Below are 18,155 nucleotides of genomic sequence, written 5' to 3' on the forward strand. Positions count from 1 at the left end.
TAATTAGCATGATCTTTTTTCTCGCCTTTCTTGAAAACTGGGAGAATGTTTGCCAACTTCCAGTTTACTGGGACCTCTCCAGACTCCTAAGACTGTTGAAAAATACTTGAGAAAACTCTTGGAGTACCCTGGGATGAATCCATCAGGCCCTATAGGCTGAAGTGCATCCAGCTGGAGCAGCACATCCCACATCACAGAGTTACTCAACTCTGCATTCAGATTTATATTCAGGTTTTTTTTTTTCCCTTGCTATCAAGAGATCTGCAGTCCACTTTTGTAAATATTTATTTCCTTGCCTAAATAAAGTGATAAATAAAGTGATAAAATGACAGATTAGAGAAAGCAACCTAACATTCATTGGCTTCTCAGGCTGCTTTTACTCTGCCATACAAGATGCCAAAATTGGGAACCCATTCACAGTGTCCATGCTCTTTGGTGGGAAGTGAACTGAGAGCTGCAAGCTTCGTTAAGACTGTGTCCATTGATGGACATACTCTATGGCCTCAATTTTCTATATATGTTCTTCTGGATGTATTTCTTGGATCACATTAAGCAGACTGAAGTCTGAAGCCTTTTTTAAAGATCTCCAATCCCCAGAGCAGTTAGGAATAAGAATCTGAACTTGCAGTGAATTCATATTGCCCGGAAGAGCAATAAGAATAGGAGATGCCACATTTTGTGAGCAATCTATGTCATTCTGGAATTGGCAGTTGAGGAGCTATGCACAAAGAGCACTGATCTGCAGCATAAGTGCAATTAATAATCACTAGTACTCTTCTAAGTGTTTTTTTTTAATTCAGAAATGCAGAATGTGGCTGAGGCCTTACACCTAGCAAGGTCCCCAGAGGAACTAACTAGACAGCTGCATGAACTAAAAAGATGGTTGCCTTTATGAGGAAGTGAAATCTCTTACGTCAGGATTTGGCTGAACCCTAATTACTGAGGATTAGAGAACACCATATGTAAAGGTGATGCAGATAAACCTGGAGCCATGGAGGAAAATTACAGGGGTCAGCTGGGTGGGCACAAGGGGCTGTGGACAGTGGACTCAAACTGGCCAAAGGGATATTCCATGCTGTATAACATCAGCAATAAAAGCTGGGGTAAAGGAGGAAGAAGGGCAGGTGCAGAGTGATGGTGTTTGCTCTCCCAAGAAAGCATTATGCAAGATAAGCCCTGCTTTCCTTGAAGTGGGAAGCAGTGCATGAAGTCCATGGGAAGCAGTGAATGAATTCCTTGTTTTGCTTCGCCTGATCAACTGTCTTTATCTCAACCCAACAGTTCTAATATTTTTCCCTTTCTGATTGTCTCCCATCCCACCGGTGGTGAGTAATGAGTAGCTGTGTGGCATTCAGATGCCTGCCAGGGTTAAGCCACAACACTTACAGATAAAACATGAAAAAATCTGAATGTGCTCCAGCCTTCCTGATAGCTCATTTATTTCTAATAAGGCCACTTACTACCTTATCATTTAACACTGTAATAACTGTAGTGGCATTTCACCCCACATGAGAATTAGGAAAACAGCAGAAAGGCCTCTTCAGTCACCTCTTCATTTTCTGCAGCGTGTGAAGTTTCTTGTTTTAATTTGTAAGTAATTTGCTCTGTGCTACCTTAAGGGAAGGCTGATGAGGAAGCTCTGGACAATACGGATGAAGATAAGTTATTCATGCTTGTTCTTAGTTCCCCTAGGACAGAATTCATAGAATCATAGAATCATAGAATCACCAAGATTGGAAAAGACCTAAAAGCTCATCCAGTCCAACCGTTCACCTATTACCAGTAGCTCCCACTAAACCATGTCCCTCAACACAACATCCAGTCTTTCCTTGAACACCCCCAGGGTCGGTGACTCCACCACCTCTCTGGGCATCCATTCCAGTGCCTGACCACCCTTTCTGAAAAGTAATACTTCCTCATGTCCAGCCTGAATCTCCCCTGCCGTAGCTTGAAGCCATTCCCTCTGGTCCTATCACTAATGACACGAGAGAAGAGGCCGACCCCCAGCTCACTACAGCCTCCCTTCAGGAAGTTATAGAATTCCCCAGTTGGAGGGTAAGAAAACAACTCATCCCAGGGTATGAGGTCAACTCCCACAGAGCACGAACTCGTTTCTACTAGACTGTGTCCTTGGCAGATGGCCAACCTGATGACTTGAGGTCATGTCTTTGATTTTGAGAAGAATTTCATGCTGAGCAGCAGTTTGGTTTCACAGCAGATGCCACATGCTGTAGTCAGAAAGAATGGGATGCATTTCACTAAAGTTTATGCAGCTGCATCTCAGGCATGGAACACTGCTCTATGACTGATAGAGACAAACAGGCAATACCTAGCTGCGATCTCGAATGGATTACACTTACTGAGTGCCCCTTTTGCCAGATGGATAGGAGTCTGCATATGTAATTACATTAGTACAAGAAAGAATCAATCCCAAATAAACTTCTATGTTCCCAAGTAGCTTTAGGGCACCCTCCCTCCCCGTGTGATGCAAAGGGACTACAAGCTGATTCCTACCGTGCCCTGGAGCATGAACTTGTAGACCATATGAATAATGAGGCAGGACCAGAAGATGTGAAGCAACTGTAGAGTTATCAGGAGAGCATTCACAAAGTAGTATCCAAAGAAGGGCTGGAATATCTCCATGGAGTAGTAGTAGGTGTTATAGAGCACTCTGCAAGAGAGAAAGAATTGCACTGAAGGGTACTCATGTTCTTAGCAGGGCTGTAAGCCCCCAAAAGCTCTTTGTCATAGAGGAAGTTTCAGGTCAGTCATTTCCTTCTTCCATATAACATGTGAGTTTCCCACTGGAAACAGAGTAGAGCCAAAAGACAAGGACTCTTCTGCAGTATACATCAGGTCTTTACGACTCCTCTATGAACTCCAAAGCAGACCACCCTTGTTTACCCCAAGGCAGGTGCAACAGCCATATGACACTGTAATCTACACAGATATCAGAGACATGAGCTCAAGGATTGAAAAGCAAAGGCTGTAGCAAAAGATTCAGTCCACAGCTGAATTATCCTGCCTCTGAGAAGGCAGTTTTTTATTTTCCTTGACTGCAGCAGACTCACGTGTAGGGGAAAATGACCAGGCGGCTGATGAGGAAGACAGCTGAGAAGATCATAAAGAGGCTGTCACAAGTTTTTTTCCACTTCATGTAATTGAATATCTTAGTTGGCTGGAAGGAGAAAGAACAATAAAACAAAGCAAGCCAAGACACTGCATCTGCACATGCTCCAAGAGGCTAATAAACCAGATATAATACAATCCACATGCAGGTAATCATCTCTCCTCTGTAGGGCACCTTAAGCTAGGTCAAGAGTTCAGCAATGAGTTATCAGTGGAATAATGCTTGGCCCTTACTGCATTAGATCAAAAGACAGCATTTGGCTGAGGAGCATCGCTGCCAGCTAGGTTTTACCTGGCAAATAACCGTGGAGCTCACCTCTAGGAAGCAATCAGAAGCATCATGAATCACCATCACCAGTGTCCCAATGCGGATGTAATTGGCACAATATGAGAAACTGATCAGGAAGATGGTTGCAGCATGATGGACTATCTGCTCCTTGAAGTCCTGAAGAAAAACGGGACAGGAGAAATAAAACACACGGTGTACCTTCTGTCTCAGTTAGAGCATGTCTCCTGCAGGAAGTGATAAAATCTCTCAAAAAACCTCTCACTGTAATGTCTCAGAATAATAGAATCATAGAAACCTTGGAGTTGGAAGGGACCTTTGAAGGTCATCTAGTCCATCTCCCCTGCAGTAAACAAGGACATCCACAGCTAGATATCAGGTTGCTCAGTCTTGTCCAGCCTGATTCTGAGCATCTCCAATGACAGACATCTACCACATCCATGGGCAACCTGTGCCAGTGCCTCGTCACCCTCACTGTTAAAGACATTTTCCTTATATCCAATCTAAATCTCCCCTCTTTTAGTTTGAAACCATTTCCCGTTGTTCTATGACCATACACTCTGCTAAAGAATCTGTCCCCTTCTTTCCTGTAGTTTTTCTTTAGATACTGAAAGGCCGCTTCAGATCTCCTCAGAGCCTTTCCTTCTCCAGGCTGCACAGCCCCAGCTCTCAGCATGTCCTCATAGGAGAGGTGCTCTGGCCCTGGGATCATTTTTGTGGCCCCCCTCTGGATGCGCTCCAACAGCTCCATGTCTCTCCTGTACTGAATCCTCCCCACCTGGACACAGTGCTCTAGGCAAATCTACAGTACTGAGCAGAGGGGCAGGAGAACCCCCCTCACCCTGCAGACCACACTGCTTTTGATGCAGCCCAGGATACGGTTGGCTTTCTGGGCACACTGCTGGCTCACGCCCAGCTTCCTGTTCACCAGTATCCCCAAGTACTTTTTGGCAGGACTGTGCTCTATCCTTATATCTCCAGCTCGTATTGGCAGTGGGGGTTGCCTTGACCTGGGTACGAGGCCTTGCACTTAACTTTGTTGAACCTCGTGAGGTTCTCCCGCACCCACTGCTCAAGTCTGTCTAGGTCCCTCTGGATGGCATCCCATCCCTCTGGTGTGTCTATCGCATCCCATGTGGCAGCTCACACCTTCCCATGCCAGGGTTTGCATTCCCCACCTCCCAGAGGAAAGGGAAGTGAGTGACTGGGAATGGAAACTCCTGGCAATGAGCAAGGCCAGAGTGCCACAGAACATCAGACCGGCACTGTAGGCGCTACACACTCCTGAACACTCTCCTGAGCTTTAAGCTTACATTCTCTTTACGCTTGACTCTTCCCTGGCGCTGTCACTCACCTTCCTCTTCACATCAAAGGGCAAGGTGAAGACCAGTGAGCAGTAGAAGGAAAGCTCCAGCATGTAGTACCAGAACAGAGAAGGCTGGAGAGGCTGCAACACCAAGGGAGAGACAGTGATATACCCATCAGATAAAGCAGAGAGAGAGATGGAAACCACAGCTCCTCTCTATGCAAAAAAAAAAAACCAAACCAAAAGAAAAAACAACCCATGAGATCACCACCATGAAAAGATCTGGTTCCTGCAGCATCAGGGGGACAAAAATCAACAGAACAATCTAGTCACTAAACAAACATCAGCTGTGCTGAGGTAGAAACAAACAGCAGGGGACACTCTACTTTGCATTACCATGAGGAATATTGGGGAACTGGGGGAAGTTGCAGAAAGTCTTTGCTCTCTTCAGCACTGTGTGAATTCCTGAGCTGTCACTGCAGACCTTAGCAAACTCTATATACTGTTTCACTGCAGTGGAGCAGATTAGGACTTGAATAAATCATTCCCTTTGACAGCGTTCAGGGAGACGCTTCAGATTTCTTGGACTCTGTCACAGGTTTTTCAGTCTAATGAAATTATCGGGCAAAGGTACAGTGCTTCTGTGTGTGAACAGGAGATCATACAGCGTGAACACTCATCTACATTCTTCTGAGTAATTTTTTCTGGGGTTTTACACATGGAAGACTAAAAGCTCCAACGCAATTAGCAAGGTGTGTGCAAATTAAGGAGTAATTTTTCTGTTGTGACCTCTGGATCAGAAGGCATTCATTTTGGGAGAAGAGATTTGGGAGAACAGATGCTTCTTTTGCCCTTGTCTGTACCACAGAGCATGGTTTGTTTAACAGAAATTATATTTAGAATATTCTTTGTTCCTTTTAGGACACAGGTATGTTCTTGACCCTTCCTACTCTTTTCCAGTGGAATGTTACCAGATCTGGTTTTGGTCTTTTCTATTTATTACAGCTGTTAGAAAGAGTTCTGTTATGAGGGTTTAAATTTTTCTGGAAAATACATGTACTGCAAATGTACAGAAGAGGAAATGAGGATCCGTAGAGTCCTATTCATACACCACCTGTTTGCACAAATTCACCCTTAAAATTTCTGCCCTTAGGTGACAAAAGATATTTGGAGGCTTGGTCTGAAAGACAGTACCTCACTCCTCACTCACATGCCCCATCATTGCTTCTGTGCTTAAACCTATGCACTGTATTTCCCTTTACAGGTTAGCAAATCTCAATGGACATTCAATTGCTCTAACTCTGACTGCCAGACCAAGCAGCCCTGCAGCACAAGCAGGGCTTGTCTCACTTTGTCTTGCTGCTGGAATCAAATTGTACTTCAACCTTTCCTTCAATTAATGAAGAACTCATTTCTCACCCAGGATGTTCTTGCATTGTAAAACCCTATGCATGGGAGCTCCCTGCACGATACCAGTGGAAATTATTATCCTGCCAGAAACATTTCGCAGCCTTTGGATTGCAATGAGCAAATGCTGAAGGGAATCAAAGTCTACCAAGTCAATAGCAGCCTTTTTGCCTCCTTCACTGAGCTCTGAATTGCACTGTCAGAACTCTGAGCATACCAGCAGACTCTGCAAAGGATTCCTCTGAGGGGGTTTAGCTGCCTGTGGTCAAGATCAGTTTCTCAGAGGGCCCATCTGTTTCACCTCAAATCACAAGAGCTGTGAATGAGCTGTGTGAGAAAGAGCAGTCAGTACCTCATCGGGGCCCTCCTCTCTCGGCTCAGGAGCTGTGTTTCAATTCCAGCCTTTGTGTCAGCTCTTGCTTGAACTATGCTAGAGGTACATTGTGTGTGCTGATGTACTTTACTCTCCTGGATCCACACACTCCATTTTAGACTTATCCTCTACCTGCAGACTTGCCTGGTGACCTGAGCACTCAGCTGATCCCATCTGTATCCGCTCTTGTGCTTTTCCTCTTGACACTGACTGCTGCTGTCCTCTGGTATCTCACATAAAAGGCAGATTTCATCTGCTCAGGAAGAAGTAACTTAACTAAAGATACTGAACTATTTTTCACAGAATCACAGAATGGCTGATGTTGGCCCATCTGGAGGCCACCTGGACCAACCCCTGCTCAAGCAGGGCCACCCAGAGCAGAGCAGCACTGTGTTCAGTTAATTAGAGCCCTCTGGGCAGAGGGTTAGAATCATAGAATCATATGTGGGGGTTCCAGCACTCAGTCACTTACACAGTGGAAAGTGCTCCCTTTTGCCTTTGCTCTTCTTAGCTCTGACATGAGTTCAGACTCCTCTAGTTTTGCCACAATACTCTGAAAATATTTCCCAGAAGATGAAGCCTGTAGGATTCGTTTAGCTTGCAAAGGCTTTGTCAGCTCTGTGATGACCAACGATTCTTGATTTTCACTGACAAGGACACAGTCCTGCAGCAAACCAAAAATGGTTCACTCTTGCAGAAGGAATGAAATGATACCCAGGTGTCTCACTAATTGATTCATAATGCTAATCAAGCCTGTATTTAAGAAGGCTGCTGCTATATAACAGTCATAAAAACATAAAGAAAAAAGGTGGAACAGTCAGTGGTTCGTGTGCTCAGTGGGTGAAGCCCCATCCTAACTTGTCAACTTATGGAGTATGAATAGCTGGGGAGGCAGATGGGCAAGAATATATTTGTTTTTTTGTGATCCTTTAGCTGATAGGAGATGCTGGAGATCTCCAGCCCTCTGGACAGATTCTCACAGTGCTGTTGTGGGAAAAAACAAACAAACAAACACAGAATATACATTGGAGAACTGTAAAATAACATCCTACAAAATTAAAGGAAATGATGCTGTGTTGCTACTGGCCATAGTGCCAGTTTCTCTGGGAAACAAGCTCATGGGGAGCACTGTGGACATGATTCTTTGGTGTAGTGGAAGGATTACACCTCTCAGAGCATGTCCTCTGCTCTGTATGCTCTCCACTGAAGTTTTCTCCTCCTTTGGCAAAGTGTCCTAAGCCTCGGTCTCCTCCATTAAGTAAACAAGGAGCATGCTTATTTTTCAGTTCTTCGCTCACCTGGTCCAAAGTCTCACTTTCCTTTCCTTCTGTAAGTCTCCTTCTGCTATACTGACTTCTCCTCTATTGTGTTTAGATTAAGACAGATAGTAAGATGTTATCTACTGACAAGGACCTGGTTTTGAATTCTTAAGGCTCATCAATCTGAATTTTATTCAGTGCTCTCTCTTTTATCTGTAATGTAATCTGATGTTGAAAAGAGATACAGAGACAATACACAATTTATAACAGCAATTTTCACTCCTAGATGACTTACCTGTTGTGGGTAACCTGTCCAGCACTCTCTATGGTCCCAAAGCCAAGGCTTCTGGAAAGAAAAGGCAACATGAATGACAGGATGCCAGAGAAAGTCTTTTCTTATAAGCTACCTAAATCTCTTACTTGTTGGCTATCACAGATTTGCTTCATGTTATTACAAAAAGAGCTGGTAAGCTGTTAAGTATTGTTAAGTATTGCAGACCACACACCCCTGCCAGGAACATGTCTTTCCTTCAAATGGCAAGGATCATGCTGCAGGCTGCTAAGTAACGAACCTCTGAAGAGATATTGCTTTGTTTACACTTCAAAGAAAACTGAAGTTTAAAGCTTGTAGTTTGACAGGGCTTTACACTAGGTTTGAAGGGAGAAAGGGGTGACAGCAAGCCTGCCCATGACAAGGTGTGGGTGACATAGCTCAGTTAGCAGGACAAGGTGCTAGCGGAGGCTCTTAACCTGCTGCATCTTATGATGATGAAGGCAAGAAGGAGACTCAGGGTAAAAAATTCAAAGGAATTAAGGAGCTGTTCTCCAAGGTGACAACACCAACTGCCCAGCTGAACTGCCTCTATACCAATGCATGCAGCTTGGGAAACAAAACAGGAGAAGTTGGAAGCCACCATGCCACTGGAAAATCATGATGTAGTTGTTGTCATTGAAACCAGAGGGATAATTCCTACTAGTGGAATGTGGCTACTGACAGCTACAAGCTGTTCAGAAGGGACAGGTGAGGAAGGAGGGTAGGACACATTGCCCCCTACATATAGGAAGGAATAGAGTGTGAAGAGCAGTCCCTGAAGAATGACCACAAGCAAGTCAATAGCCTTTGGGTGAGAGTTACAGACTGAGGCAACAAAGGGAGCCTTGTGACTGGCATCTACTACAGGCTGCCTGAGCAAGTGGAGCCTGTTGATGAAGCCTTCTTCCTCCAGCTACAGGAGACTGCAGACTCTCATCCTGCTGGGGGACCTCAACCACCTGGACATCTGCGGGAAAAGTAGCACAGTGAGCTGTAGGCAATCCAGGAGGCTCCTGGAATGCATCAAGGACAACTTCCTGAGCCACATAACAGACAGCTCTATCAGGAGGGATGCAATGCTGGACCTATTGTTCACTAACTGGAGTGAACTGATTGGTAACATCAGAATTGGAGGCTGCTTGGGCTGCAGTGACCATGTAACAGTGGAGCTCACAGTCTTGATTGATATTGGACAAAGCATAAAATCAGGAAACTTAATTTTAGGAATGCCACATTCTAGCTCTTCATGGAGTTAGTCAACAAACCCCTTCAGAATCAGCTCTTGAGGACAAGGAAGTGGAGCAGAGCTGGCAGATCTTTAGGGAAGCCTTACTTAGGGCACAAGAGCTCCCCATCCCCAGGTGTAGGATGTCAGGAAAGGAATGCAAGAGACCAGCATGGCTGAGCTGGGACCTGCCGGTCACACTGAAGAGCAAGAAGAAAATGCACAGGCAGTGGAAACAGGGACAGGTAATCTGCGAGGAGTATAGGGATGTTGCTGGGCTGTGAGGGGATGAAAGTTTCACAGAAGTTTTGTGTGTGTGTGGAAGATATCTAATGAATGAAGAAAAGATTTTCATGAAAAGTGCAGGTGGTCTCATTCCTAGAATGGGCAGGTGACGTGCAGAACAAGATTTTGTTCCTTCTGTCACGACAGGGATCTTGAGCTATGCTGAGCAGGTCGTTCATTCCAAGCTTTCACAGCTGGCTTCACAGAACAGCCTTCTATTTTGATGTAAAGAACCACAAAACAGTATAGATTTAGACACCTTCATTCCTGTGTTAGCTCATCCTACCTCATACTCATCAGGTACCTTGCATTCTGCCTTGAAAGTTTCTGAGTTTCACAGTTCTTCAGTTATTATAATGAGCAGCTTCAGCACAGTCTGTACCCATGTCTTAGGATCTGCAGATTTCTCCACTCCAGAAGGTCTCAGGGGAGAACACTTTTACAAAGCTCACCAAGGAAACTGGGTTGAGCACAAGGGCCAGGGGAAACTTTATCCCACACTCAGAGAAGGAAGGTGCCCCTCGTCCCAGCACAGTGACCACACTTAGGATGAGAGTGTGTGGCATGATTTCCACTACCTCCTCTGCCTCAGTGATTCAACCCATAACATTTAAGTCCCAGCCTTCTCTTGTTGAAGCTAGTCTATCTGTATAAAGAGGAATCACTATTTATCAGATCAGAGAAAAGGCAGACACATGAACTTCACCTCACCTCTTGGCTAAGGAAAACACATACATAAAATTTTTGAACTGCAGCCCACCCTCCAAAAGAAATAAGAGTACGAACCCAGTACTGGACACAACACACAAACAAGCCATGCAGCTTCTGTCCCAGATAAATGTTCCATATCTCACACCATACACTGTCTCACAATTGTAATGATCTACTGTGTCAGAGGAAGATGAAATCTCCTGGTTTTGCCTTAGAGTTCTAAAGGTAAGCATGGTTCCTTGTTCTTGTGAGCTCAACAGTGTGCTGTGCAGAGGACATATCTGATGGGAAAATCTCTATAAGGTTTGAAAGCAAAGGTTTGGCACCAAAAACTTCCATTCTTGAGGCACTTCCCAGATAGGACAGAAGGTGGCACTGCTTGTATACTCACATCATACAGTACAGCCAGCCCAGTGAAGAAAGAAACGATGTAAAACGCAAACCTCCAGCTACAAAGAAAGAAAGAAGGATGTCAGTAACCCATTAACCACGAAGGTACAATTCTGTGTATCAATCCCACTCACACATGATGCCATTAAAGTAAGCAAAAACATCAAAATGTTCAAGGTTTGCCCAGATCCTAACAGATTCTGTATATTGTTAGCACATTCAAGAGGCGCCACAAAGGCTGTTGAAATCACCCAGATAATGATCTAGGTGATTATCATTTTCCAGATAATCGTTTTCTGGATGATTACCTGGAAATGGCCCAGATAATCATATCAACCCTTCCCAGCCCAACCGGATGCACGTGCAAAATTCCAACAGTGCCAATCTCCTCCTTAGGCTTTTGAAGATTAGGTATGCTAAGTTCATTGTCATGTAAAGCAAATGACTGTTGTCATGTTTGGTCTCAGTGAGAGCTGCTAATGAGTTAGCCACATTAAACCCACAGAGATGTACATATAAAATACGTATAAAATAGAAGTTCAGTGGAAAGTGATGTGTCATGGTGCATATTTACACATACAGTAAGGAATGAGGGAAATTTTATCCCAGCAGAACAAACAAGCAGCTAACAGACTAAACACAGAAAATCTGCAAACGGGTAAAACTGCCTATAACAGCTCTTAAATTACCAAGCATCTCTGTAACAAATTGGAAGCAGCTTTATGTTTTGAAAGACTCCATTCGTCCATGAAACACTCAGGACTCCAAGAAAGACATAAGCTACTATTTCATGTTGGAAGGGCACTCTTTGTGTAGATTGCAAACAGCAACAGAGGGCAGGCAGAAAGACATTATAGTCAGTGGGCTCAGTTAGAAACCTATTTACTGTTTAGTGTTCACTGGCACTATTTACTGCAAGGCAGCTGAGTGCAGGGAGAGCTTGGATTTCATCTGGATAGAAGCAGATTAAGCATGTTTGTTTTACAACTCTTTGTCCACAGTGCACTAAATCTTTCTAACTGTAATGATCAGGAATGCTATAAATAAATAATATGCACCCTTTTTGTTTTGTTTTCTCCATTAGGGGGTTAGATAGGAGTTCTGAATTAGAGTCTAAATAGTAAATGGATTGTCATCAGCTCAGAGGTGATGCCTACCCTACAGATACACTTTTAGTTAGATGAATGTCACTGTAGGTATTTATTTTCTCCTTCACCTCTGTGGCCTTCCTGTAAGAACCTCGTTCTCCACAAGTGAGACTGCACTCAGCAGTTTGACATTTCACCCAAGCTCAGGAGAGTTCTCCTCCTTTGGGGAAAGCTGAGCCAAAGCTAACATTTCTAAGAGGGCTAATTTCTAAAGTTTTACCAAAACATTCTTGGCATTCCTCTAACCACAATTCTGTATTCTGGGTTCACTTCTTCTCCCACCAAACCCAACATACAGGAACTTTATATAGTTTATTATAGCTTATATTATAATTATATAGTTCCAATTATACATAGTATAACTTTATATAATTGGTAGAACCAATTGCTGAGTGATGGTCTACCACGTACTATTACAGAGCATAACCTCTCAGATCTTAACATCTGTAACAACCTTAGGTTGAGATTTTCATAGCCTTTGCACAAGCATGAGGATCAAGTGGGGTCCTGAGACGGAATCACAAAGACACAGACTGGGGAATAGCTGGGGCATGCTCACGGGGGTATGGGCATCAGTGTAGAACAGTTTCCTAAAGAGTTTTACAGTCTGATTTTTTGCTGTAAAATGGCCTTGATGATAATTCATCTAGATTCTGGCAAGGAGGAAATCCCAGCCTAGAAAGCCTGCCTAAGCATGGGGACAAGGATGGACAGTCATGGAGCTCCAAGAGTTGCACAGCTTCTGACCTCAGCTGTGCAATAGGCTGCTCCCAGCCAGGTCACCAGCACCTCCAAGGGCAGCTGTGAACATGCAAGCATGCAGCCACCACAAGTCTGTTGGGACTATTGCTGTGCTACCACTTCAATCTGCATTAGTTGAAGTAACTAAAAAGTGAGAAGTCCAATTATAGTCCTCCTTTGCCAGGCCTGCTTGTGTCTCCTACGAAAATCTTTTGTACAAGCTCTCTTTCCTGACATTATAAAAGGATTGTACTTTCTGGCTTTCAGGGAAGTTGAGAGTCAGCTGCCAACACAATGCAGTCTAGCCCAGTATCTGTGACTTTTGAAAGTAGCACTGTGGAAAATAGCTGCAGGAAAGACGCAGCAGAATCATGATACAATCATAGAATTCTGGGTTGAAAAGGACCACAATGATCATCTAGTTTCAACCCCCCTGCTATGTGCAAGGTCACCAACCACCAGACTGGGCTACCACCAGGGCCACATCCAGCCTGAGCTTGAATGTCTCCAGGGATGGGGCATCCACAACCTCCTTGGACAACCTGTTCCAGTGTGTTACCACCCTCTGCATGAAAAAGTTCATCCTAATATCCAACCTAAACCTCTCCTGTCTCAGTTTAAAACCATTCCCCCTTCTCCTATCATCATCCACCCTCGTAAACAGCTGTTCCCCCTCCTGTTTATACGCTCTCTTCAAGTATTGGAAGGCTGCAATGAGCTCTCCCCTGAGCCTTCTCCATTTATCAGCTTGCAGTGAAGCAAATGGGAGGGAAACAGAGAGGCAATGGTAGGCTGCTCTGGCATCATAGAAGCAGTAGCAAAGCAGCAGGAAGCAATACAAAGCAAAACAATATTGAATTTCTCAGATATTATGTTTCAAAGCAGAGTGTCAGTCTTGCGAAGTCAAAAACAGGCATCCTATAAAGCATAAAGTGAGATAGGAGTAAAAGGAATCTTGGGGATGAAAATAAAGGGGAGAAGCAAGGAACAATTCAGGAACTGGTAAGCAGCAGCAGAGCCACAGAAGAATCAAGTGGGGCAGAGAAGGTTCAGGAAGCTCTCTGTGGATAAGTGCAGGCAGGCTGGAGGCAGCAAGATGCTTGCCAAGCTCAGAGCCAGCAAGAGGCCCTGCAGCTCACAGCTTGTGCTCCTGCTCACCAGGCCTCACAGAACTTCTTCGACAGGCTCGGTCGGTCGGTGTTCCTCCGGCGCCGGAACCACCTCTCCACCTTTCTCACTGGCAGGTCACATTGTTTGGCTAAACTGATCAGCTCACCCTGGAAAACAGGTGAGGAGGTGGGGTTCAGATTCAGGTTTGAGGGTCAGAAGGCTCCAGGGCTGTCTGGTCTGGGCTGTCACAGAACATCGCCGTAGTTCCGGGCAAGCCCAGGTGTGTTCAAGCTAAGGCATCTTTCAGCAAGCTGTCCATTCCTAGCATAGAGATTTCAGGTAACAGAAAATCTTTCACTTCTGCTTGCAAGCAAATGGTTATTAATGCTAAATGTTAAAACCTTACATTTTAATTTTTATGACAAAGTCTCAGGTTTAGAGTTTCAAACTGTGGTCTCTTCTCACAGGTGTTTCTTCTTGAATTATTTCATTTGTCTTTAGTGTCCATGTCCCTTAAATCTGTCACTCCAATAAGGTTTTACTGAAGCTTAAATAACTTCTAAAGTTCTACACTGGATCTTGTCAAGTCTTTCAGCATTCCTATCCAGTATCAGAGAACAACATGACCAGTGTAATGAGCAACATCATTTTCCTACCAGTTATTCTCCTTTTGTGGTAAATTCAATGGATTACTCACAGAAATACTGCAATTACCTTCCTTCTTGCCCTTGGGCTCCTAAAGAGTTTGCTGCGCGACACAGAAGTTGTTCATCATTTTCTGTATTCCTTCTGAAAGTGTCATCAAGGATAGCTTAGTAAAGCAATAGGCTTTCAATGAATGCACTCACCTTAAAGGTTTCACGTACAGTGCTTTACATACCCTGAGAGTGCTGTAAAGATCTGTGTCCACTACCATTGTCAAATACATTTCTTTCTACTTTTACCTAGTGGCTTCTCCTCTTGGGGTGGAGTCACACAGATGACTGTGATTTCAATTCTCCAATTGCTCCATGAAGTGATATCCCTCTCAAGGTGAGGGCTGCTGAGAACAGCAAAATTACATCTTATAAAAGCTGCCACATAAGCAGGATTCTGAGAGCTCACAGGAGGGGAAGGAAGCCAAAAGACTGGCTGAGATGCAAGTGGTGAATGAGAGTAGGGCATTGGCCGGTTGCAGAGTTTTGCTCTGTGACACACTGATATCAGAAGTCTCACAGCCAGATACACTCTGATATCCCAGATTTTCTAGGACAGAAGTGCAGATTTCTGCTCCTTCAGTGCACTGGGGTGCAGTGACAGCTGTACAGAAAGTCTGCCTGCAGAGACAGGCCTTGAGACAGGCCTCTCTGCAACAGGAGTAGTTCTACTGAGAAATGTGCAAATTTCTCAGACAGGCACAGAGAAGGTCAGAGACCATGGCAAGTGATCCTGAGAACATTCCTTCCCATTGCTAGGGAAAGAGGCTGGCTGCACAATCCAGATGAATGCCTGCATTCTTACTTTAGCCTCTATTATTTTACTTTCAAGCTGCTGCTGAATGTCCTGGGGCTCCATATGCCCCACTGCCATATGAAACATGCTGAAACAGCCATGACAAGGCATTAACTTGTTTGCACTAGGACTGTCCAGTGGGACTGGAATCCCTACTCCTTGGTAGTGGCTATTAGCTTTTGCTTCAAGGCCAAGACAGCCTGCAAAAAGGAGATGAAAGGTAATGTTGCAATTGGGCTTACACAGCAAGGTTTTGTTAGCAGAGGTGGCCTCTGTGAGCATAGCCCAGCAGCTGCCCCTCGTCGGATTAGATCCAGATCCAGCTGCTCCAAAAGGGACCTGCTACTGCCAGAGCTCAGCTGTGAGCGATGCTTGTTACACACACTGAAGAAACGGAAAAACTGCTGTTACTGAAAGAGAGGGAAGAGGAACAGAGAGATGAGCAGCTCTGCAGCCACCGAAGTAGGCACAGAAGGAGAGCAGGAGGAGCTCCAGAAGCAGAGTAGAAGATCCCTGAAGCCCAGGAGAGGTCATGGTGGATCACATTATCCCCCTTCAGCCCACGGGCACTGCGTGGAGCAGATCTCCACATACAGCCATGGAGGAGCCCACGGTGCAGCAGTAGATGTGGACTGGAGGAGGCTGCAGCCCAAGGAACCCAGCAGGAGCAGCTCTGGGCCGGAGCTGCCACCCGTGGTGATCAGTTTGAGGGAGGCTGGACGAGCTGCCACCCATGGAGCCCCATGTTGGAGCAGTGCTTGGAAAGCTGCAGTCTGTGGAAGGCCATGCAGGGTCAGTTCAGGAAGGATGGCATTCATGGGAGGGACCGACATGGAGCAGGGGCAGATAGTGACCAAGGTGGAGCAGTAGAGATAGAGCATCATGGACTGACCACAGCTCCATTCCCTGTCTCCCTGTGCTGCTTGGGGGGAGCAGGTAGAGGAGTGTTTGAGTAAAGGTATTTTAGTTTGCTTTTGGTTCTCTCTGCTCTGTGCCGTTACTAATAGGCAATGAATTATATTAATCTCTCTATGCTGACTCTGTTTTGCTTGTGATTGTAATTAGTGAGCGCTCTCCCTGCTCTCATCTCAACCCTTGAGTCCTTTTCTCTCTCATTTTCTCCTCTTGTTCTTCTGATGAGAGAGAGTGAGATAGTGGTGTGGGGAGCTTTTGCTAGCCATCAATTTGATATTTGAAGTCACCACAGTAATCCCCTTACCTACAACACAGAGTTACATCCAGGGACTTAACTGACAAGGTTAAATCCCAATACAGAATATCTGCAGTTCTGCCAATGCTTTTTTTCCTCAGCCACAGCCATTATAATTCCAAATTATCCTGCCATGATCACTCTTTTTCTCTCTCATGGGAAACAAGTATCTACTACTTGTGCTTGCCATATTCTGATGGTCCTTATTGTGTCTCTGATGAGAGAGAAGATTTTAATTGGATTCCTGAAAGATCAATCAAAAAAACTGTGGATTGTATAGCAACAGAACAATTTGCCTCCCAGAGCTAAAAGAATCATGCAATCCACATGTGCTAAGCTGCAAGGGAAAGTCAGTTCAAGTGAGCTGATATGACAGCAATTTGCTAATACACGAAGAAAAGCCATGTACAAGGCAAACAAGAGCAAACAGGAGTTTGGAGAGAAGTCTCCTGTCCAAACAAGTCTGAGATTCAATTCTTTTGAGTGCTGTCCCTGGAAAGCTGTTATTCCCACATGTTCAGAAGCAGAACTGATGACTTACAGCATCTGCAGGATGATCTTTGCGGTACACTGGTGTCAGGAGGCCAGTGCTACAGTGTTTCCTTATGGTCTGCTGAGTGTTCAAATGCAAGATTCCAAATGTGATCTCATTTAGGCAAATAGACAGGGGCTAAATCTAGAGGAAAGCAAAGGAAAAAAGGACTCGACTCACCTCTTTAGGGTTCCTACAATTCACAGTGTAGAATGTTTCCAGAATGGAGATGGGCTGAGCTTTAGGTCTCAACTTGTCCTTCACACCAAGTTTGGCACTGAGAGGCAGGGCTATGGCTCTGCAAAAGAAAAGATAAAGGTTCAGCCCAGAACAGAACAGTGATTTCTAATGCTGTAACACTGTAAAACATTGTGTGTACGTAACGGTTTCCTCCTACAGTTGCCTCCTACAATTCCGAGTCACAGTACAAGTATCACACCAATCAGGTGAGGAAGACAAGTACAAAACCTTGCAGCAGAAACAGCAAGACTTGTATTCTGCAGGTCTGTGCTCTGTTCAACATTGAATGAGTTTGGAAATGCTACGTCCTGCTTTGTCAGTGCTTGCAGAGACAGCTGTGATCCCTGCCGTTGCTTTTTGGCTTACCTGAAGCTTATGCAGAGTGCCACACTGATGGTAAGGCCCAAATCTAGGTGACATTGGGGTCCTACAGAGACATCTGTGTCCCATCCCATGTTTACATCTGGGCGATAGTGGGGACCCCTCGGTCCCATCCCATGTGGACATCTGTGTGACACTGGGGACATCTGAGTCCCATCCCAGGTGGACATCTGGGTGACCCTGTGGACAAAGGGGCCCCATAAGGACACAAGGGTGACACTGCGGTCATCTAGGTGACCCTGGGGACATCATGGCCCATCCCATGAGGACGGACATCTGAGTAACACTGGGAACATCTGTGACATTCAGGACATCTCTGGTCCCATCCCACACAGACATGTTGCCTAATTGAGGTGCTCCTGCTCCGGCAGGGGGATTGGACTAGATGATCTTTGGAAGTCCCTTCCAATTTCTGATATTCTGTGATTTTGTGATTCTGTGAAATGCTGTTCAGTTTTTATGTGGTCATACAAGGGCACTCACTTGAACTAAGGACTTGGCTCAGGATCAAAAGACAGACTCTGAGACATGCAGAATTAATGGAAAAAGACTTCCTGATGAAACAGGAGGCCGCTTGGTCTTCATTGGAAAAATGTTCCTCAGTTTTTCCTATGGCAA

General features: G+C 44.9%; 1 protein-coding gene across 1 annotated transcript in view; it reads right to left on the reverse strand.

Moving 5' to 3' along the window:
* Positions 1-18,155, reverse strand: part of CERS4 (ceramide synthase 4) — a gene marked incomplete at both ends in the record, with an annotated part of 46,463 nt that overhangs the window by 1,382 nt on the left and 26,926 nt on the right. Inside the window, 8 exons of the mRNA XM_079546619.1 lie at positions 2,515-2,671; positions 3,072-3,178; positions 3,446-3,574; positions 4,770-4,862; positions 8,056-8,106; positions 10,686-10,743; positions 13,732-13,850; positions 17,097-17,214. Of these exons, the coding sequence (XP_079402745.1) occupies positions 2,515-2,671; positions 3,072-3,178; positions 3,446-3,574; positions 4,770-4,862; positions 8,056-8,106; positions 10,686-10,743; positions 13,732-13,850; positions 17,097-17,214 (832 nt within the window). The remainder of the gene's footprint in view (positions 1-2,514; positions 2,672-3,071; positions 3,179-3,445; positions 3,575-4,769; positions 4,863-8,055; positions 8,107-10,685; positions 10,744-13,731; positions 13,851-17,096; positions 17,215-18,155) is intronic.

The sequence above is a fragment of the Tetrao urogallus genome (assembly GCF_951394365.1).
Source record: "Tetrao urogallus genome assembly, chromosome: 25".
NCBI lineage: Eukaryota > Metazoa > Chordata > Aves > Galliformes > Phasianidae > Tetrao > Tetrao urogallus.